At 35.1% G+C, this 23403-nt stretch overlaps 1 protein-coding gene across 1 annotated transcript in view; it reads left to right on the top strand.

Annotated features, from left to right (window-relative positions):
- Positions 1 to 23403, top strand: part of TTN (titin) — a 240837-nt gene that overhangs the window by 112639 nt on the left and 104795 nt on the right. Inside the window, exons 146-179 of the mRNA XM_042784452.1 lie at positions 10 to 93; positions 570 to 650; positions 1294 to 1377; positions 2020 to 2103; positions 2306 to 2380; positions 3452 to 3529; positions 4065 to 4145; positions 4352 to 4462; positions 4644 to 4739; positions 5706 to 5786; positions 6482 to 6565; positions 6869 to 6949; positions 7200 to 7280; positions 7582 to 7665; positions 7990 to 8139; positions 8901 to 9881; positions 9989 to 10072; positions 11926 to 12009; positions 13033 to 13116; positions 13379 to 13489; positions 13845 to 13970; positions 14229 to 14312; positions 15273 to 15356; positions 16380 to 16463; positions 16725 to 16835; positions 17013 to 17213; positions 17446 to 17610; positions 18605 to 18688; positions 19161 to 19259; positions 19839 to 19913; positions 20786 to 20866; positions 22055 to 22159; positions 22675 to 22752; positions 23130 to 23183. Coding sequence (XP_042640386.1) covers positions 10 to 93; positions 570 to 650; positions 1294 to 1377; positions 2020 to 2103; positions 2306 to 2380; positions 3452 to 3529; positions 4065 to 4145; positions 4352 to 4462; positions 4644 to 4739; positions 5706 to 5786; positions 6482 to 6565; positions 6869 to 6949; positions 7200 to 7280; positions 7582 to 7665; positions 7990 to 8139; positions 8901 to 9881; positions 9989 to 10072; positions 11926 to 12009; positions 13033 to 13116; positions 13379 to 13489; positions 13845 to 13970; positions 14229 to 14312; positions 15273 to 15356; positions 16380 to 16463; positions 16725 to 16835; positions 17013 to 17213; positions 17446 to 17610; positions 18605 to 18688; positions 19161 to 19259; positions 19839 to 19913; positions 20786 to 20866; positions 22055 to 22159; positions 22675 to 22752; positions 23130 to 23183 — 4110 coding nt within the window. The remainder of the gene's footprint in view (positions 1 to 9; positions 94 to 569; positions 651 to 1293; positions 1378 to 2019; positions 2104 to 2305; positions 2381 to 3451; positions 3530 to 4064; positions 4146 to 4351; positions 4463 to 4643; positions 4740 to 5705; positions 5787 to 6481; positions 6566 to 6868; positions 6950 to 7199; positions 7281 to 7581; positions 7666 to 7989; positions 8140 to 8900; positions 9882 to 9988; positions 10073 to 11925; positions 12010 to 13032; positions 13117 to 13378; positions 13490 to 13844; positions 13971 to 14228; positions 14313 to 15272; positions 15357 to 16379; positions 16464 to 16724; positions 16836 to 17012; positions 17214 to 17445; positions 17611 to 18604; positions 18689 to 19160; positions 19260 to 19838; positions 19914 to 20785; positions 20867 to 22054; positions 22160 to 22674; positions 22753 to 23129; positions 23184 to 23403) is intronic.

Below are 23403 nucleotides of genomic sequence, written 5' to 3'. Positions count from 1 at the left end.
TCTTTAAAGTGCCAGCAATGCCGAAGAAACCTGTTCCAAAAGAAAAAGTACCACCTGCTGTTCCTAAAAAGGAAATTACTCCACCAGCTAAAGGTATACTTCTGCATTGTCCTTGTGAATCATGAACTCAGATTTCAGTCTTTTGTCTTCATTATTTGCTGAGAAAGATGTGCATATGTTTTATGTCCCCACAGTGGTTTTTTCAACTGTTTGTGACTAAGTCTTTTTTTACCTGTTGGTTTCAAGTCATTTGTTGAAAATATGTGAGAGTCACTTTAAAAGATGTGTGTCCTGTCATTAAGCTACACATGAAGGTATTTCAGAAAGGAATACTATTTTTATTTCATATTAAAAGGAAGGAGATTCCACTGTCCAAATATATAGCCATCTTTCAAAAATACTTTTTAAATTCGTTATTCTTCTATCTGATCTTCAAAATTAACATAGATGTTCTTTCAGGAAGCATTTAATCCTTTGTTGTTTCATGAATCTTCCTTCTTAGATTTGTTATTCTTTCTAACTTATTCCAAATAACTTTGAAAGCCCTAAAAGTAAACTGTATCTTAAAGGGCCAGCTGTTCTCAAAAGAACTGTCCCTGAAGAAAAGAAACCTACACATACACCTGAAATAGAAGTTCCGCCAATGAAAGGTAAAAGAATATTTTATATGAGTTTTTATGGAAAGGAAATATTTCTGTAATTTTTACCAACTAACATCTTCTAAAATGATCCTCATGTTCTTTACACCATGGAAAGTGTATCTAGTCTCTAAGTGCAGATTCAGGTCTCAGTGACAAATTGAAAACTCTGAGGCAAACTTTTCAGATACGTGCTAAATAGTAAAAACATTGATTTATGAATGAAAACACGTTAAGAAGGTATTACTACTTACACTACCAGCATGTAAACATTCAGTGCTTTTATATTTGTGATACAGTTGTGAATTTAGTTTAAACTGGGGTTTTGACACCAATACAATCGTCATGATATTGGTGGAGAAATAATAGGGCAAGAGCAAGTAAGTTAAACCCATAAGTTACACATATCAGAAGGAAAAACATGACAACACAATGAGAAAAGCAAATGGCTTATGCTGTTTGAGAGCAGTAACTAATTTCCTTCACATAATTAATTGTTCCAGCAAGAGATTTTTAGAATTATATATTTCATTCTCAAATAGGCACTGTATTTGGGACCTCAAAATAACTCAGTTTTCTAGGTATTTTCCTGTTTGGGTTTTTAAAAGTTGAAAATTATTTTGAGGTTGCTAAAAGAAAGTTAATATCTTTGAAGTTCCTGAGTTGGGTAAGAGAGCTGTCCTTGAAGAGAAAGTACCCACCCTTATTCCTAGAGAAGAGGAGCCTCCTTTGTATGAAGGTACATTAATGACCCATCTGTCAAGCAGTAAATTGCAAAGAATATATCATTTCATGCTCTAGGTTGTTTTGCAAAATATGAGACATTTTCAATTCATTTTTTAAAAATGTTTAAAAGTAATTTTCATCCATGTCTTTGAGACTCTCCCCCCCAATTTAGTTATAGTTTAACTTTTTTTAAATGTTCTTTTCTGCTCTAAGAATGATAAAATAAAACAAAAATCAGATATAAGCTGAGTTTCTGATTCAGGAAAGCATTTTAGCCACATTAGACCAAAGAAATTAACTGAAGTAGACACTGGTTTAAAAGCCATCCTGAGTAACAGTTAATTTTAGAGCTGGGATATAGATAGTTGGCACCAGATGAGGACATGTGAAATTCAATTACAATCTCTATCTAGTACACAGAACTAAGTAACTACAAAATAAAATAAAATATTTCTGTAAACTTGTATTTTACTAATTAGGAATGGTCACTTTAGCAGTAGTAGGTAAATAATTAGGCTGAAATGAGATATTTAAGTAATTTATGTTCAAACAGCTCTTTGTCCATGTACATGTCTGCATTTTTATATTGTAAGTTGTCCTTCTAATCTTGTCTTGTAAATATTCAAATGTGTAAAATAAACTAATATCTTTAAAGAGCCTGAAGGTTACGGAGAAGTTCCAACAGAAGAAAAAGTCCTTGTTATTATTCCTAGTGAACCAGAAGCTCCAGCAGCTGAAGGTACACCAACTATTCAAGCAATCTATAAAGCAACATGTTCCCTACAAATTAGTTATACATCTTCATCATTCCATCCATGTGCTAATCTGTTAATTAATGTCTTCATTCTAATGTTTCCATAGATGCTATGTGTCTGTCATTGCTTTTGTTACTTACAGTTTGTATATTATGATGTTTTTTAAAAATTATAATATCTTTCAAGTACCTGCAGTGACAAAGAAAACTCTCCCACAGAAGAAAATACCTGCTGCTGTACCTCCAGCTCCTCCAGCTAAAGGTACATGACCTCCAAATGGATTTTTTCTAACCTCTTTTAAAAGTTGAGGTACCAAGTAAGAAAACCAACATGTTTGTTTTTCTTGAACAACATGACCAAGTGCTATATACACAGTTTTCTTCCATTTGATCTCTACTTGTAAATTTTGTTTGTTTCTTTTCAACTTAGAAAATGAGCATACATACAGGGAGATCAAAGATTAGAACCATAATCATTTTGCAACCATTTACAAAGAATTCCATCTTTCTTCATATGTTAAACTAATCAACAATTATTAAGACAGAATAATTCATCAATTGGGAAAACAAATTCAGGGAACATTTTCTATAAGTTCTTATTTTTGTCTTGTGTTAGCAAATACTCAAACATTCTTGATACATTTTTCATCAAGAATTTAAAATTTAAAAAGACAGATTTAGATAAATACAAAAAAATTTGGTAGTCAGAAAATCCATAGAAGGGCCAGGGATTAACTTTTTATTTTTTTTATTTCTTGTCTCATGTTCTATTTTCCAAAATAAATTCTCTGACAATATATTTTTTTAAAAAATCTAAAAGGTTGTAGCAGAAGCTTGCTTGCAGAATTACTCTTTGTAGACATATCAGGGACTTTAATAAACTCAAGATTAAGAAATCAGGACAAACTATAAAGCCACAATGTTTTTTTCATAGAAACATAGTTTTATAACAAAATCCTAGTACTTAAAATCTCTACAGATATTTGAAACATAATATTTATTTAATTGCACTGGAATTTTGCCTTGCTTTTATAGGTAATTTTGAAACAAAAAAAAAAAAAAAACAAACCAAACCTTTAAATTGACATTTTTTCTAAAGATTGTTTGATAAGAAAAAAACCACCTAACTACTGTCTTTTCAGAGAAGAGCCAATTCAGTCCTGTAAGTGCTAGGACTTAGAAAAACAATGAACTCCAGAAAATGAAGTTGTTGTGTTATATTCATAATTTAATACCATCTATTTTAATATTGTTCTAATAGATTTTTTTGCTTTACAAAACTGTACTACTTATTTCCTAGTACAAATTTCTAAAATAAACCAATATTTTTAAGTTCCTGAAGTACCAAAGAAAGCTGTCCACAAAGAAAAAATACCTCCTGCTCTACCTGAAGAAGCTTCACACCTTAAAGGTACGGAAATTTTGAACAGGATTTGAAGGATACAAAATATGCTTTCATACATAAATCTGCAATTATTTTGAGAGCATTCTGTCTACCATAAACCAGACTTTAGTTAGCAGTATAAAATTAATGTAACAGAATTTTAAAATTATATCACCTGTAGTTATTCTTAAAGGGAAAATTAACTGTATGGGCAAGAGGGTCCCTCCTACTTGAGATCAGTCTAAGGGGGGTAAAAAAAATAGAAATTTACAGAGCTTAGATAAACTGGACATATCTCTTTACACTCAGGAAGTAGCTCAGTTTAGGACATGTCATACATCTTTCTTCCAACAAACTGAGGAGGTCAGATCAAGGTAAAATATGAGATTTTTTTCTTCCCTCATTTGAAAGAATCCTGATTTTGAGGGTAGATAAAAAATAAACTTGTCTATTGTAATATGAGCTTGAATATTTGATTGCATTTTCTCTTTATCTTTCACACTGTCTTGTTTTCTGGAGATATTCTAAGTTAATTTAAGTATTTGAAATAATATCTTTCAAGTACGTGAAGTTTATGAGGAGGTGCACATAGAAGAAGAAATTTCTACTGTTCATAAAAAAGAGGAGACTCCAGCACCTAGAGGTATATATCTTCCTCATCATTTCTTCCTACAATTTACAAAGTCCAGGAAAATTAATTTATTCATGTTCATAGTTTAGTTCTTGTTCAATGTAATTAATATTCATGTTCATTCTTTTAGCACCTTACTTACATTACAAAGTTGGGGGGTTTTATTATTTGACTTTCTATCCTATATAAATTCTTAAAATGAACTAATATCTTTAAAGTGCCCACAGTCATTAAGAAAGCTGTTCAAGAAGAAAAAGTGCTTATTGCTGTGCCTAAAAAACCAGAACCCACTCATGTGCCAAAAAGACCAGAATCTCCACCATCTAAAGGTACTTTGATAGCCTAGTAAAACTGATGTCTTTTACTGATACATCTTTTCTGTTTCTTACATCGTTTCTGATTTAATCGTTCATGGTCCCCTTGTGTCAGATCTGTGGCATTTATGTTGTATATGTCCCTTTTCCTGTTTCTCAACTCGTCTTTCAGTCATATAATTAAAATTAAAATCAGTAAATATCTTTCAAGTGCCTGAATTGCCCAAGGAAACTATTCCTGAAGAGAAACCTGTCCCTCTGCCTAAAAAGCCAGAAGCTCCACCTGCCAAAGGTATAGGTCAACATATCCTTTCCTTCTCCTTATTCTTCAAATTTCTTCTGTCCCTTGTTTTGTTCTTGTGAAATCATTGAAAATTAGTTGCGTATGTCTTTTTCTTCTACTCAAGAGTAGAATCCATTGTGGTGGCACAGATACTGTATCAGAAACTTGTCAAAGGGACTAAAAATAAGGAAAACTCTAGCTGAGTCAACACACAGTGAGCTTTACAGAACAAATATTGTCACCTGTTGGGTGTTTATAAGTACTGTAAACAGCCTCAGAAACTCTATCAATACTCAAGCAAGAATTATACACTTCCTCTTTCACATTGCTCACATTAATCTTAGGGGTCAATTGATTTAATTTTGAATGGAAATAGCATTAGGCACAGAAAAAAGTTACAATTTATTCAGATATTTTAGAAGTCTGTCTGAACTAGCAGTTTGTGTGACATTACCACTGTATGACAAAAGATCCCCAGCAGTTGCTTCAAATTTTCATTTGCTAGAGGGATAGAACAAAGACTTGTCAGAACATGTAACTTTTGTTGGAGTATCTTTATACATCTATTTGTTTTGTCTTATTTCTATGTACTGCATATTTTATTTTTGTAATTCTTAAAAGTACACTAATATCTTTAAATAGTCCAAGATACCTAAGAAATCTGTCTCAGAATACAAAACAAATGTTGCTGTGCCTAAAAAGCCAAGAGTAACACCACCTAAAGCTTATATGTCAATAGTGGTGACTCTTCTAGGAGGAGATTTCTCTATCTCTTGGGCAGTAGGATTTACAGAAAAAGAAAAAATTACATTTTATTTCTCATTTATAAAAAAATCTTACTATGTAACATTTTTTTCATATTTTTTTTTATATCTGATCCTGTGTTTCTTTATATGTTTCTTGTGAGACTTTTCTTAACAATTTACATATCAAATGCATTAAATATAACAAAAATGAATGTTGTTTGCTTTAAAGTGCCAGAGGTGCCTAAGAAAATTCCAGAAGAGAAAGTACCCATTGCTGTACCTAGAAAACCAGCACCACCACCAGCCAAAGGTATGTTACACTCAAGGAAACTAGAATTTGGAAGAAGAAAAAACCTCTGCCTTGATTGTGCAGATTATTTTTTTGATTGTTTCTGTTGCCCTATTAATTTTATTTTCTGTGCCCACTGCTTTGAAAATTATTCTTTTTGAATCATAGCTTTAATCAGTGTACCAGTGTATTAGAAATACTGATGTGTCTGTGAAGAGTTGAGATGGATACTTGAGAACCACAGCAGAAACCTTAAAGAGAAAACAGGTCTTCTGTGATCTGAAATATTCCCGACTGACAGTGCAAAATGAACCCCAACAGAGAGTTTAATAATTTCAAAGTAAAGAATAAGTGATACAGATATCTAACACGGGAGAAAACCCTCTGTGCATAGATGAAAAATTGATACCAAGAAGTCATTGTGCATAGAAGAATGGGGCAAAGAGTACAGAATGGACAATAACAGCCTTACACAAATGGAGATCTGGGAGGGGGTTGAATAAAATGGAAAAAATAATCATACGTAAAAGAAGAAACTCCAAAGGACTCAGGTGTTTCCTCAGACTTTACAGGGACATTAAAAAGCCTTATGTCAATAAATATTTCAAAGCAATTGCTCCATTAAGAACCTCCCTACTTTGCAATTTCTACTGAAAAATTTTGAACATAGTTGTAAAATTCCATATAATAACTTAAAATAATCTCTTTCCTTAAAGTGCCTGAAGCACCCAAAGAAGTAGTTGTAGAAGAGAAAATCAAAGTTGCTGTGACTAAAAAGCCAGAAGTACCACCAGCTAAAGGTACTTGTCATTAATAAAATCATGACAATAATTTGTCTTGCTTTCACTGTTAAGACCTTTTTGATACTATTTCCCCATCTTTCTATCTTATAAATTGTAATTTTTGTATTTCATTTTTTGGAGCATCCTCTTTCCTCCTCTGAAATGACTCTCAATCAAGGTTGAGAGTAAAAATCATATTTGTTAAAGGGTGTTATGTTTAATTGATGTTACCCGGTGTCCTTCTGTTTGTTCCTTTTTCCACTTTAATGCCATTTAAATTTCTTTAAATTCTTATTATTAACATAATCATTCATTTTAAAGTGCCAGAAGTGCCCAAGAAAGTCCCGGATGAGAAAATACCGGTTGAGGAGCCTAAAAAAACAGCAGTTCCACCAGCCAAAGGTACTTGTCATTATGAGAAAAATAACAGAATCTAAACCATCACTCTTTTATTGTTTTAACATTATTGAAGACAGTACCAAAGACCTCTGTTAGAATTTTCTTCTGTTGTCAACATTTTTTTGAGTGAATGAATATATTTTGTGACAAAAATAGATCTTGGTAATTAGTGTTCTCACTAATACTGTTCTGTTGTTACACTTTAATATCGTTTATTAAATTCTTATAGTAAAAGTTACTAATCTTTTTCAAGTGCCTGAGGTACCAAAGCAAGTGGTTCCAGAAGAAGTTTCAGTTAAAGTACCGAAGAAACCAGAACCTCCACCAGCTAAAGGTAACTGCTGTAGACAATTAATGAAAAAAAAAAAAAAATCTTCATTGTCTAGGTTACCATTTTAACATATTTGTAATTTACTTTTACTATAAATGTCCTATAAAGTATATTTGTTGTTTAAATTGTAGTTTTTGCATCTATACTTCAGTGAGACATCAAGGACAATTTTTTGTAGGCAAAGAATGAAGTTGATAACCACTGGCATTTTTTATGTCCTTGACTTTTACTTTTTCTTAGTGTCTTAATACTGCAGACATATATTTGAATTTCATACAAATAAAATTAATTACTTTCTTTAAAGTGCCTGAGGTGCCCAAGAAAGTGGTCTCAGAAGAAAAAATACACATTGCAGTTCCTAAAAAGCCAGAACCTCCACCACCTAAAGGTACATGTTCAATACTGATAAAATTGCACAGAAATATTAATCTGTTTCTGTAAATATTTTCTTTTTAAAATTTGTGTTATCCTCTTTTTTTATATCCTAATATTTATAAATGTTACAGATTGTATTGTCGTCTTCACTTGTGAATAGCTTTCACTAAGCAATAATGTCTATTAATGGTGTGCATCAAGCAATATGAAAAAAACACAGACTGTTTATAAGGGATTTTCTGACTCTGTTTGATAATTTTCACTTTGGAGCTATTGTCGCGTTTTTAATTCCTATTCTTCAAATTCCTGAAAGTAAAACAAATAAATATCTTTAAAGAACCTGATGTGCCGAAGAAAGTTGTTCTGGAAAAGAAAATAGCTGTGCCTAAAATACCAGAACCTGAGCTTGTGCCTAAAGAACAAGAACCTGTGGTTGCCCCAGAACCAGAGGCTGCACCTGAAGAACCAGAACCTCTACCAGAGAAAGGTAAATCTGAACACTAATAAAATAACAAAAGTAGTAATCATCCTCTTTTCTTTAACGCTCTGATTTTCCAGGCCTTCTGTTTCTGAGATTCTATATTATATTTGTTATATGTATCTGCATATCTCTGTGAAACAGACATACATGGGTCTTTTTGAAGAAGAGTGATAAATCTTGAATGTTGGAATTGACTGTATTTTATACTTCAATTTGTCTTACTGTTTTGGATTATTCTTACTATTCTACCTGCCTGGGTTCATGAAAACAACCACAACTAATATCTTTAAAGTGATGATAGCAGAAGAAAAGAAAGCACACATTCTAGTAGCTAAGATCAGGAGATATCAATATAATTGAAATAACAGAAGCTCCACCAAGAAAAACTAGATGCCATCACTGCTAATTCTTGAGTCTTCAGCTTATTACCTGAAATGTTATTAATATCTTCTGTCTTGTCCATTCTGTTTATAATTATAATGGATTTTACTTATAGCTTAAGTTATACTATTAGTGCATGTGTGTAATTGCATACAGGGGGATAAGGCTTGTGTGTGTGTGTGGGGGGGGGGGGGTTGTATTTGAGAGAAAAGGGAGAAAAGCCATAATTTGGTATATTCATTATTTAAAAGGTCAGCATAAATGATTGATGCCAGATACGTTTTTAATGTTTTCATTAGAGCTGTGGTTTCATGATTTGCTAAAACTTGGTATGATTGTTAGTGCAGTTGTTAAATTTAGAACTAATATCTTTTATGTACATAAAGTGGCCAAGACAACTTCCCCAGAAAAGAAAGTAGCTGTTCCAATTTCCCGAAAACCAAAGCCTGCTGCAGAACCACCAAAGCCTCAAGAGATAGAATCTCGAGACGTGGAACCTTCTAGAGTGTCCCGAAAACAAAAACCTGCTGTAGCACCCAAAAAACTAGAGCGTGTTGTGGCATCTGAAGAGCCTGAGACTGTTGTGGCACCCCAAGAAACAGAATCTGTTGTGGCATCAGAGTGTGTTGTGGTGCCTGATAAACCAGAGAGTGTTGTGGTGCCTGAGAAACCAGAGTTTGTTGTGGTACCTGAAGAACCCAAGCCTTATGTGACATCCCAAAAAATAAAGCATGGTGTTATGCCCCCAAAACAAAAGCTTGTTGTGGAACACCAAAAAACAGAGCATGTTATAGTGCCTGAGAAACCAGAGCTTGTTGTGGTACCTGAGAAACCCAAAATCGATATGCCACCCCAAAAGCTAAAGCATGGTGTGATGCCCTCAAAACAAAAACCTGTTGTGGAACTGCAAAAACCTGAGCCATTCATGGCCTCTGAGGAACCTGAGCGCACTGTGGCATATGAGGAGTTAGAGGCAGTTGCACCAACCCAAAAATCAGAGCGTGTTGTGGTGCCCCCCAAAACAAAACCTTTTGTGCCACCCCAAAAAACAGAGCTTGTTGTAGCACCTGAAGAAAAAGTGCTTGTTGCAGATTTCCAAAAATCAACCACTATTGCAGTATCCAGAAAATTGAAGACTGTTGTGGCAGTCTGCAAGCCAGAACCTGTCATGGTGCCTGAGGAACTAGAACAAATGTTAGCACCTCAAAAACTAGAGCCTTCTATAGCACTTCATAAGCCAAAACCTGAAGTGGCATCAGAAGAAGCAGAGCCTGTTTTGGCACCTGAGGAACCACCACCTGCTGAGCTGGCCAAAAAGCAAGAGAGTGTTGCTATACCTAAAAAACGAACAGCTCCACAGTCTAAAGGTACCTCTTATGAATAGAATCTCTTTTCCTTCTCTTGAGTATACTGTGTTTCACTGCTTGTTTTAAAGCTTAATACACATAACTAAAAAATACTAATATCTTTAAAGAGCCTGCAATGCCCAAAAAGGCTGTTCCAGAAGAGAAAACTCCTGTAGCTGTTCCTGAAAAATCAGAACCTCCGTCAGTCAGAGGTACATGTTATTATGAATACATGATAAACACACCTAATCTTCTTCTCTTAAGTGTTATCTTAACCTCCTTTGTTCTGTCTGCCATTTCAAATCTGAGGTTTTAAATTATGCTTGTTAAACAAATTGTACTGAGTATGAGTGTGTGCCAAAGTGTTTCTTCAGAAAATTTCTGTTGTCCTCTGTGTTTCAGTCTCTTTGCTTAAATTCAATTGTATTGTAATTGTAAAATGAAATGCACTAATATCTTTGAAGTGCCTGAGATGCCTGAAAGGAATGTCCCAGAGGAGAAAGTGCCTATTGTTGTGCCTAAAAATCAGGAGCTCCACTTGCTAAAGATACATGCTACCATGATTATCATCATAAGGAAGAGTGGGGATTTTTTTAAGTGAATCTCATTTTAAATTGATCTTTCACTATATACTCTGATATTGAAACTGTGAGAGAGATGTACCAAATATGAATTGCTGTGCAAGGGTGTCAAATGTTTCCTCAACTAAAACCATTCCAAATTTTGTTGTATGGATTTTTTGCCATATTCAAAAAGTTCAGGAGATAAGATTTGATTTCTTAGGCTATAGCAATAGATCAAGCAGGTATGATGAACTCCTGTCTACCAGTGAATGCCAAAACTTCATGGAGGCTAACAAGAGAATGAATGCATAAACTATTGTTCACATTATTAGTAGGGATGGTTTAGTACATGGTTTAGTGGGAGCTGACTTTTAGGATTATGGTTGAACTTGATGATCCTGAAGTTCTTTTCCAACCTAACTAATTCTATGACTCTGTGGGAAAGGACAAAATACGCAGAAACAGAAGGTTACAGCAGAAAGTAGCAGTTTCTGTACATAGAGCAAAATAATTACAAATATCTCTCTGTACCTGTGTTGCGGTGGAGATTTTGCATCATGGAGCAGAATCTTTTCTTTAAACTGTTAATTTGCCTGTATTTTGCTCATATGTCAACATTCTCTGCTGTGATTTGTAAAGTTGTTACATTGTATGAATAGCAAAAAAGAGCTGCAAAGATCCTGTGTAAAGCTTTGTCACTGAGCCTTGTGTGAGGCATTTATTTTCTCATATTAATCAAGATGAGAAACTTCATAACTGAAATACTAAAAAATTACTTAAGAGTCTCTAAAACTGTGCACACCATAGATGGATGCAGTGCAGCATCATTTAATTTACTTCAGCGAGCCCCAAGAACTGGCCAGAGAAGTAAACATTCCCTCTGCCACCAGATTCTCTCCATCTGAAATAGAATGACATTCCTCAAGTGACGTACCACCTCACAGTGATAATGTCTAAACCATTTAAATCATTTAAATAAATATAGCAGTAAAGATTTATAAACAGCACCTAGTGATTGGAATGGAAGCCAGAGCTGTTACAGGAAAGAATATGCAAAACAATAAAAGAGAGGAAACAAAGACAGAAAAAGAAATGTGAAGTGAACTTGAAGGATAAATAAAGAGATAATTTCCAAGCGACAAGTAAAAAGATGTCAGTTACTGCCAAAATCAGCACAGAACACAGAGTCATGAATGATACATGACTGATACTCAAATACAGTAGGATTCCATAAAGTCTCTGATCAGCTGTCACAAAGAAAGCATATGTGTTCTATGTTTCCACCTTGACTCAGAAGATAGAAACTAAACACGAAATTCCCATCTCCCGTGTGACATATTTGACAACCTGGTCACTCCACGTGCTTCAAGCAAAGTATAACTGACTGAATGTAACCACAGCACTTTCTCACAGATGATTGCGTGCATGTGTTATTGATTGTCTTATTGCTTCATATGCATCTGTCATGCCCAGAAAACTAAAATACACTAATATCTTTGAAGTGCCCAAGGTGCCCAGGAAAGGTGTTCTGGAAGAGCCCGTACCTGTAACTGTGCCAAAAAAGCCAGAACCTGCACCAGCTCGAGGTACATGTCACTCTGTGCATCAGCCTGAATGAGACTGTTTCTTACTGTCTTACATGTTACTTCTGGTGTCTGTTATCCTCTCCATTTGAGATTACCCAAAATTACTACGTTCTGTGCTGTTTATCAGTCAGGGATTCAATTATATAGTCTTTTGTATAAACGACTCGAATGATATTTTGAATTTACTGCTTTGTTTTCAGATTCTATATCAGCTGATACTAAAATATTATATTTTTTAAATTGATCATAAATTATTCAGATTGCTGCTCAATTTTCGTACCTTAATTTAACACAGTGAATGTCTCCGTGACTCTCTTGACAGTCTCAGTTAATATATATGATAGACATGAACCTTTCAAAATGAAAAAACATTTTTAACTCAGAAATGCACATATGAAGGCAGTAAGAAGAAGTGACAGCATATCAAGTGTTTAAAGGAAGTGCTCATCATTTTAAAGTTTATAATGAATAAGGGATGGTTATAAAATCCAGTGAACCATACAGGCTATGGAAGTTGTCAGAGTGAAATTAAAATCAAGACAAGAGAGCTACTCTAGGATAAGAAAGTAAGACAAGAAAAGCATAAACAAAAAATAGAAATGGAGAAAGGAAGAAGCAGGGACAAAGGAGAAACACTGGATTTCTCACCCTGTCACCGCCCATGCTGCTGAACGCAAAGCAACAGCAGCTTCATGAGGAATGGCAACACATAAGATACGGGCTGAGGTTGCCCCCAGGGAAAAGCCAGATCCCAGTGGTGCTGAGAACGACGGTCTCTTCTCCCAGGCAGGGAGGACAGCAGAGTAAAGAGGAGGGTATCCTAATTCATACCTTGCTCTGGAGTGGTACCTAGATGTGCCCTTTTGAGGTTTTGTGTGTGTGTGTGTGACTCAGTGAGTGAGAGACATGGGCCAATACCCTGAGACCAGTTTGGTGACTGTCACGAGCGCATGTCTAGTTTACATTTCATCGTTCGTCTTCCTGCTTAATGTATAAAACTGACTGTTACTAATATCTTTGAAGCACCTGAGGTGCCCAAGAAGGCTACTCGTGAGGAAAAAGTACCTGTGGCCATTGCCAAAGCACCAGAGCTTCCAGCACCCAGAGGTACCTGTCTTCATGGATCACTTAACAAAGAAGATGGCACTTGATCTTCTTCTCTTAAGTGTTGTCCTACCGTCTCTCAGCCTGTCTCTGTTTCCAGACCGAGACTCTCAAGGTTGTGCATGCTGAGTAAATGGTGCTGCACGTGTGTGTGAGGAATGGAGCCAGCTGTTGGGATGTTCTGTGTCCATGTTGCTTTGGGTTTTGTTCCTACTTGGCATGTGTTTTTACCAGTGTAAAATGAAATGCGCTAATATCTTTGAAGTGCCTGAGATGCCTGAGGCAGAGGTCCTGGAAGAGGAAGAGGAGGAGGAAGCACCAGAAGAGGTGGCACCAGTTGCTGAGCCTGGAGAGCCAGAAGCTCCTCCAGCTGAAGGTATACAGTGGTGTTTTGAAAGAGCCTGCCATGTCCTCCGGGTTGCCTCCGCAGTGCTGAGTGCTGTTTGCCCCTCCGTGTTCTGTGGGGAGGAGTGAGAGTGGCATTTGGTCGTGTTGTGTCTGTATGAGCATGCAGATGCCTGAGGGAGGGGATGGGGCTCCTCAGAAAGCACTCTCCCGTAAACCCATACTTTGTCTCTTTGTTGAGCGTAGTCCACCTGAAGGAAGAGTTCTTGTATGAGGAGGACTCCCTGGTAATCTGTCAAGGGTTTACTTTCCTGCTTTGCTGCTTGCCGTTTGGCTGTTTGCTGACCTTAACCTCAGTCTGGTAAAAGATCCCAATATCTTTCAAGTGCCTGAAGTGTATGAGGTGGAAGAGCCAGAAGTAGAAGTGCCAGTGGTTGTTCCCCCAAAGCCTGTGGCTGTGCTCAAGAAACCTGTGGCTATGCCAAAGAAACCAGAAGCTCCACAAGCTAAAGGTATATTTTCTGGGAGGAGAGGCTTTTTATTTTAGTTTATTGATTAATATTTTCATTTTTTTATCACTTCTTTTGTGTAGGATTATTTACGTGTCCTCTACCTCTAGACCCTGCTGTGCCTATCTTTGTATATGTCACTAACCAACTAGTCATTAAAGTTACAGCGTTAGAAATATCTAAGCTCTTATTTTCATATAAGTGTTGTGATCTTTTGTATTTTTTCAACTGTGAAATTAAGAGGAAATTATATCTTTAAAGTGCTCATGATGCCCAAGAAACCTGTCCCACAAGAAAAAGTGCCTGTTGCTGTACCCAAAAAAACAGAACCACCACCAGACAAAGGTACATGTCATCACTATTAGTCTTATCATTAGAAAGAAACATCACATTCTTTTGAACTTAAGTTGAACTAATTTTTGTGGTGATGACCTATCAGAGTTAGGTGCATAAGAAATATGAACTGCAATGTGGAGTTTCAAAAACTTGGCAGATAAGCTAGGTTGAATTCTTTGAAAAATATCTGCAGCTTTCGAAACTTTTTGTATAGTTTAAGAATTAACAATTACTGAATGTTTAAACAGAATAGCATGTTGTCCTGAAGAAAATCCTGCAAATAAATCTTCAGTTTAAAGAATGTAATGTTGCATCCCTGAGTTTTCTAATGGACTGTAATGCTGAATGACAGCAGCAGTATAAATACTCTATCTCTTTAAGAGTAACTTAATGCCAGTATGCATGAGGTAGCTTTGCTATCAAAAGACTGGATATATCTACTGATGATTTTATTGGCATATGAAAAGATCATTAATATAATCCCAAAGAGAGGAGAGGAAGTATATATTTCTGTAAACAATAGAATCTATAAAACAGGAAATTTGGGAAACTGAAAATGAAGAGGAGGTGTAAAGAATGGAAACAGTTGATAGGAAAAAAAAAGCCATAATGATAAAGTAAATGGTATTTACTTAAAAAAAAATCACATTACAATGACAAAATAGTCATGACTGATACTCAAATACAGTAGGATTCCATAAAGTCTCTGATCAGCTGTCACAAAGAAAGCATATGTGTTCTATGTTTCCACCTTGACTCAGAAGATAGAAACTAAACACGAAATTCCCATCTCCCGTGTGACATATTTGACAACCTGGTCACTCCACGTGCTTCAAGCAAAGTATAACTGACTGAATGTAACCACAGCACTTTCTCACAGATGATTGCGTGCATGTGTTATTGATTGTCTTATTGCTTCATATGCATCTGTCATGCCCAGAAAACTAAAATACACTAATATCTTTGAAGTGCCCAAGGTGCCCAGGAAAGGTGTTCTGGAAGAGCCCGTACCTGTAACTGTGCCAAAAAAGCCAGAACCTGCACCAGCTCGAGGTACATGTCACTCTGTGCATCAGCCTGAATGAGACTGTTTCTTACTGTCTTACATGTTACTTCTGGTGTCTGTTATCCTCTCCATTTGAGATTACCCAAAATTACTACGTTCTGTGCTGTTTATCAGTCAGGGATTCAATTATATAGTCTTTTGTATAAACGACTCGAATGATATTTTGAATTTACTGCTTTGTTTTCAGATTCTATATCAGCTGATACTAAAATATTATATTTTTTAAATTGATCATAAATTATTCAGATTGCTGCTCAATTTTCGTACCTTAATTTAACACAGTGAATGTCTCCGTGACTCTCTTGACAGTCTCAGTTAATATATATGATAGACATGAACCTTTCAAAATGAAAAAACATTTTTAACTCAGAAATGCACATATGAAGGCAGTAAGAAGAAGTGACAGCATATCAAGTGTTTAAAGGAAGTGCTCATCATTTTAAAGTTTATAATGAATAAGGGATGGTTATAAAATCCAGTGAACCATACAGGCTATGGAAGTTGTCAGAGTGAAATTAAAATCAAGACAAGAGAGCTACTCTAGGATAAGAAAGTAAGACAAGAAAAGCATAAACAAAAAATAGAAATGGAGAAAGGAAGAAGCAGGGACAAAGGAGAAACACTGGATTTCTCACCCTGTCACCGCCCATGCTGCTGAACGCAAAGCAACAGCAGCTTCATGAGGAATGGCAACACATAAGATACGGGCTGAGGTTGCCCCCAGGGAAAAGCCAGATCCCAGTGGTGCTGAGAACGACGGTCTCTTCTCCCAGGCAGGGAGGACAGCAGAGTAAAGAGGAGGGTATCCTAATTCATACCTTGCTCTGGAGTGGTACCTAGATGTGCCCTTTTGAGGTTTTGTGTGTGTGTGTGTGACTCAGTGAGTGAGAGACATGGGCCAATACCCTGAGACCAGTTTGGTGACTGTCACGAGCGCATGTCTAGTTTACATTTCATCGTTCGTCTTCCTGCTTAATGTATAAAACTGACTGTTACTAATATCTTTGAAGCACCTGAGGTGCCCAAGAAGGCTACTCGTGAGGAAAAAGTACCTGTGGCCATTGCCAAAGCACCAGAGCTTCCAGCACCCAGAGGTACCTGTCTTCATGGATCACTTAACAAAGAAGATGGCACTTGATCTTCTTCTCTTAAGTGTTGTCCTACCGTCTCTCAGCCTGTCTCTGTTTCCAGACCGAGACTCTCAAGGTTGTGCATGCTGAGTAAATGGTGCTGCACGTGTGTGTGAGGAATGAGCCAGCTGTTGGGATGTTCTGTGTCCATGTTGCTTTGGGTTTTGTTCCTACTTGGCATGTGTTTTTACCAGTGTAAAATGAAATGCGCTAATATCTTTGAAGTGCCTGAGATGCCTGAGGCAGAGGTCCTGGAAGAGGAAGAGGAGGAGGAAGCACCAGAAGAGGTGGCACCAGTTGCTGAGCCTGGAGAGCCAGAAGCTCCTCCAGCTGAAGGTATACAGTGGTGTTTTGAAAGAGCCTGCCATGTCCTCCGGGTTGCCTCCGCAGTGCTGAGTGCTCTTTGCCCCTCCGTGTTCTGTGGGGAGGAGTGAGAGTGGCATTTGGTCATGTTGTGTCTGTATGAGCCTGATCTTTAGCTTGGTCAAGTAAAAGGAACTAATATCTTTAAAGTGCCTGAGGTGGCTGAGGAAGAAGAGCCAGAAGTAGAATTGCCAGTGGTCATTCCCCCAAAGCCTGTGGCTGTGCCCAAGAAACCTGTGGCTGTACCAAAGAAACCTGTGGCTGCGCCCAAGAAACCAGAGCCTGTGGCTGTTCCAAAATTACCAGAGCCTGTGCCTGTCCTTAAAAAACATAAAGTTCCTTCAGTTAAAGGTACATACCTCAGTGACTGAGCCTCTCCTTTTTTCTGTTCTCTGAATACCTTTTCCCTTGTTTCACTGGTGTACTTAGTGCTTAGGTATCTGACAGGATAATCTGTCACTTTAAAATTTTATTCATCATGTTTTTTATGCCTTACTCTTTTTAGTCATTGCACTTTTCACTATAGTACATATATATGTATCTTAGTGTTCACAAAAATTAAAATTTACTAATATCTTTAAAGCACTTGAAGTGCCAGAGACAACTGTCCCGGAAGAGAAAGTGCCTTTTACAACACCTAAAAAGCCAGAATTTAAAAAGCCAGAGACAACTCTCCCGGAAGAGAAAGTGCTTTTTACAACACCTAAAAAGCCAGAATTTAAAAAACCAGAGCCTCCTCCAATCAAAGGTAAATATAGCTAGGAGTCATCTCCTGAGAAGAAATGTTTTCTGTTCTTCTCTCTTTTCTTTGTCCATAACTGAGTCTATAAAATGTGTCAGTTTTATGTATACTACCTTGAGAAAGACTGTTTGGAGCATAGCCTTTCCTGGTTATGGCCACTGCTACCCACTGTGATTTCTGTGTGCTAAGTGTCTTTGTCCTTTTTATGTTTCATATGTACTTTTATATACACTCAAATGAAAGGAACTAATATTTTTTTAAAGTGCCTGAGGTGCCCAAGAAACCTGTCCCAGAGGAGAAAGTACCTGTTGCTGTTCCTAAAATACCTGAACCACTACCAAGTGAAGGTATATGCCATCATAGCTATTACTGTAAGGACAATCCTTTGTCCTGTTGTTCCAAACATAAGTTTTAAAATAAAGATAGTCCCTTTTTTCCCATTGTAATGTTTATAAATTTTTCACTTCATATTTTACATTATACCAGTCTATGTTTCTTGTATTTACTATTATATTTTCATATTTGGAAGTAAAATATAATTTCAAAATTAAGTATTTTCAAGTGATATGTGCTCTTACACAGGTTATCCCTAACAAAGTGTGTCTCTCTTTAAGATAATAGTCAAATCCCACTAAATTTCAGTCTCTTAAAACCTAGTATTTATATTGTTGTAATAATCTTAGATTAATCGAGAGCATTGAAGTTTTTATTCTTCCCAGTTACAATGACTCATCCATAAATTTAACGTTTAGTTTATATTGTATGCATAAAAAAATACTATCCTTCACACAACCCTGATTCATTCTTACATAGAGAGTTGTTCTTCAGAAGCCTGCATTAACTGCAAAGATAACAGATAATGAATGATTAATTATCCTAATGTATATTTGTCTTTGTCTATTGGAGTGGCTTAGCTTTCTTTTGTTGATAACTACATAACTGTTCATGTGAAACAATCCTATAATTGGAAACTTACACCAGTTGTCAATATTCTTTAAAGAATATGAAATCGTAAAGGAAACTGAGCTTGAAGAAGCACAAGAAATTTCAGTTGCAGAAGCAGAAGAAGCTTTACCAGTTGAAGGTATACAAAGTACCTATCTAGAGTCTTCCAGACACCTTTCTTTCATTACTGTGCAGTTTTTTTCTTGCTCTGTTGTTCTTCACACATGTACCTGTGTGTTATAGGTCTCTGCATAATTCTTCCTCTTACTATGTTTTGTAAATGTATTCTGATCTCTTAATTCTAAGTACAACATACAGATTATGTTAAATGCTTTCACTTTGTTTCTTGTTGCAAGTCTTCCCATCATGTGGTTTCCCAGCTTTCTTCTCATATTATTAACATTCTTTTCTAAGTCAGCCTGGATATTTGTATTGTGTGCATGCTACAAAACAATAGGCTAAGACTCTTTCGTACTCCCATTTAATTCAATGATATTTTTTGGCTGGCTTCATTGGAAATGGAAAATTACTGTCTTTACATTTGTACATTACTCTTCACATAACTACTGTGGTAATAAATTTATACTAAATCTACCTAATGTTATTTAAAGCACCGGAACCTGAAAAGAAGATTCCTGAAAAGCGAAAACCACCACCACCACCTACTCCACCAAAAGAAGATATTAAACTGGCAAAAGAACTACTTAAAGGTATAATCATCTGAAGATACAATTAACAGTGAGAATTCAAACTTGTAATCCTTTTAAATTATACTGGTGAATCTTGAAAAGCATGGTTTTAAACATATCACTTTGGGTCTTTTTTTTTTTTTTTTTCCTTTCTACTTTACTATAGCTTTAATGGTGCGCCTTGCTAATGCTCAATCCCTTATGATTTTTTACCAGTGTTAAGCTAAGTGAGTTTACACAGATTCTTTTCAATAGTATTGGAAAAAATCAATTTATTAAAAAAAGTCTTAACAAAGTTAATATATTCTTTTATCTTTAATGTAATTCTTATATCTTTAACATGTTCTTAAGAATGAGAAGAATCCCCAGCAATAATTTGCTGATGTTACTGTATGAACATGGGTTTCAGATCAACTGTGCTTCCTACAGATCATCTGACTTCTTCTAAACAGTTGATCAGCCAGAATCTTAGCTTTGTAGCTCTTGTCTTTCTATTATGTCAATAGCATTAACCGGCTGTTAGGATTTTTTTTAGAAAGTTCTTTTCATTTTTAAATCTAATGATGTGTGTTGAAAAATTTAAATAATTTTTTTTTAAAGCTCCTGAATTAAGGAAGAAAGTTGTGACTGCAAAACCTGGTGAGCCTCCGAAATTGGAACCCCCACCTGCTAAAGGTACTTAGCTAATATAAGAATCTTACTTCAATTAAGCCTCTCATGAGCCCAAAGTTGTGGTTCTCGGTATTTTCTTCTTTAATTTTCTCGGAAATATCAAAAAGATGTCTGTGTTAGATTATGCTCAACAGTGGACTCCAGTATTGAATATATATATATGTTCATGTTATACTTATGTCCGCTTAAGTCACAAAAGAGTGAGAGAGTTTTCATGAGTTTTGTCACTTGTGTAGATGTTCACTTTGGTCTCTGCTTAGGGAGAAATGAAAAATAATATACTGTTTAAATAAGTATAGCATTGTTCAAACATTCTTAGTTTATTATTTGTCTGAAATGTAGCTTATTTTTGAGAGAGGACACTTTCCAGAGATAAAATGAATAATGAATTGAGCAAGCCACTTTACAAGTACTCTTATTTTTCATATGTACTGGCACTTAAGACAAGCTAAGCAGCTAAGCACTGAACATCTCTTCTTAATGCTGTTTGAAATTTAGAAATTAAACTAACTGGATCTTCATGTACATCAGAGATAGACAGTTCAGATGAATAGATATGTAACATAAGCCTTTAATGAAAGAGACTAAAAAAGTTACTATGATAACTCTCTTTTAATAGTTTTGTCAAGCCATACTTCTCTTTTGTTGATTTGCATGAAAATTTCCTCTTATGCATAAGCCTAGAAAACAACTATACTCAAATGATACAGAAAAATTATTTAAACTATCAACGTCAATCTCAGCAGTTTTACCTTTGCTTTTAGTATTCAGTAGTGGACCAGCACTTGATTTGTGTGTTTAGAATGGTTAGTTATTGGTTAGCTCTTACTACTGTTATGAACCCATAATAAAACCTGGAATAATATTCTTTTAAGTGCCTGGACTTGTAAAGAAACCTCGCAGAGTAATTCCTGAAGTTACTCCTCCACCAAAAGAAGAAGTTGTTTTGAAAAGAGGTATAGTAACTTGACTCCGTTTTTTAAAAAAAAAAAAAAAAAAAACAGTATATTAACACTGTTCAGTATATTCTTCTAAGTAACTGTTTTATGTGTCTGCTGTGGAAAATTACAGGAACAAAGTACTACCTGATGTCTGTTTCTTGGGGAAAGCATTTATAGTTGCAGGGATGAAGTGGGGATATCCTGAAAATCTGTCAAATCAGATTTGTGATGAAAACAGAGCAGAACACTGAAAATATAGCTTCCTATTGCTCTGCTGTTTTTCCAATCTCTGTAAAGTCTATACTAGGATTGACAGTTTTCCACTGTCTTCAGCTTCTGGACCCCTATATATTTTCCAGTGACAGTGTAAATGTTATTAAAGTCACATAGGTAGCATCTGCATTCTCTTTTTATGGTTACTTAGAAACACTGCACATTTTGTAGAACCCCATGGTACTATTGGATATTGGTCCCCTTTCCTGCAAAGTCTGGAGCCTTCTGGATCACTTCATGCTCAATTATTGCTAAGAAAAAGGAAGCACTAATTCCAATTATTTTTTAAATACCACAGTGGGATGATTAATGTCCGTGTACCTTGCAGCTGACCTTCAAATTTCAGACAACATAATAAAACATAGATATTTAGTTTTTCAGATGACAGTCTCATTAGATATCCAAGATGGGTAGCTGACAGGATAAAATTAAGTGAAATAAGTAAAATGAAAACCAGGTATTATATAAATTTGTGCTCTCCAAATATAACACTTGAAGATTTGGTCTTGTTCTCTCACTGAAGTCAATAGGCATTTAATCCATAATCCTGCATTTTGTCCCTGAAAATTATCTGTAACTGCAGTTATTAATGCATAATTATGTATAGTAAGTCATCATTTAAATGTGGTAAGAAATATATTGTAAGATATTATAAGAAATTTTATTCTATCATAGTTAGCATTGACATCTTTCCTCTCAGATGGACTGATCTTAATAAAAACATCTTTTTGCTCTAGATGACTTTGAATTTTACAAGGCTTTCAGAATAATATCTCAAATAGTTACACAAAATCTTCCATTTATATTGAACTATATATTTTACATTCCTGTTTCTTCATAATGATTGATGTATTTTTAATCTTTTGTCTTGTTCACCATCTTATTCTTTTGTTTACCTGCTTTAAAAACTGAAATCCTTTTCTTTTAAAGTTCTTAAAAAGAAACCAGAAGAGGAAGAACCTAAACTGGAAAAAGAACCTAAACCTGAAGTTAAACCAGTTCCTACCCCAGCAGAAAAAATTAAGAAACCTGAAGGTACTAGATTACATTCAAATCTATCTGGTAAAGTATCATTAAAAAAAAAAAAAAAATCCACTTTTAAGTAATATTCTCTGAAATTCAGGAATGGAAGTGAGAAATTTAAAAATGGCTTGCATTACCTTAATTGTATAAATTAAAATTTTACTGAAAGCACAACAAAATTTGTCATCCACATTTGGGTCTGAATTCTGTATTTTGGGATTTTTTCTCAATCTTCGCTGTGTATAGAAGAGAACTTTACAAATGTTTTATAATACTGATTAAAAAATATAACTACAGTGAAACACTTAATCAAGGCATTCTTTTAGTTAACGTTTTGCAAATATTTGTCCTTTTGTGCATTTAGTGTTTCTAATTTATTCATATCTCACTCTTAAAAACATATTCCTTAAACCTTATGCACATCTGGAACTGTTTATGTCTAAAAAGAATTAAAACTTTTAAATATATTGGAGATAATTTGGAGATTCAAGGTGTTTCAATATAACTTACAAAATAATATTTTAAAGTCCCAGAAGTTCCTAAGAAGAAAACTGAGATACCTGTCATAAAAAAAGAGGAGAAACATGTACCAGAGCCAAAAAAAGGTACAGACATGGGATACTCTTTTTCTTTATTGCAGCAACTAAATTATTTTGATTGCTGAATATCATGTTATATTAACCTAATGCATTACTATCATCCAGTGTGTCCATGACTATTCTGTCATGATTAACCACTTTACATTCTTCTGGATTTCTTGTTGTCTTTAATTCTTCAGTGCTTGAAAAATTCATCTTTTTCCATTGTATCTTGCTTTGAGTTCATCTCAAGTTAATTTCTTGCTTTCTGGCTAAATAAAATATAAACTAGTAAATTCTGTCTTTGATTAACTGTCTGTATTGTCGCTTCTAATTTTAATGTTCAATGGGATTACAAAACATGTAAATTAACCTATTTGTAATTGTTGTGTTTGAAATGCCAGAACCTAAGCAAGCAGCTATCCCACTTCCCGGGCCTGAACCTAAACCTGCAGTAGGTAAGAATTCTTTAGTCATAAATACTGGTGCAGCCTTTCTTGTGTGTCTAGTATTTTCCATTCAGAGATTTCTGGCTAAAAGGACATTAAAAACTGTATTTAGTATTACTAGACTGGAACTTTCATACAATCTACAGAACATTTTAAAGAACATAATACTTAAAACAAAAATATTTATTAAAACAATTATATGAGAACTCTTTTTTTTTTTTTTTTTTTT

Source organism: Tyto alba, unplaced genomic scaffold, assembly GCF_018691265.1.
Source record: "Tyto alba isolate M040663 unplaced genomic scaffold, T.alba_DEE_v4.0 Super-Scaffold_7, whole genome shotgun sequence".
In the NCBI taxonomy this organism is placed as follows: domain Eukaryota; kingdom Metazoa; phylum Chordata; class Aves; order Strigiformes; family Tytonidae; genus Tyto; species Tyto alba.
This window is presented reverse-complemented; position numbering and strand designations above follow the sequence as displayed.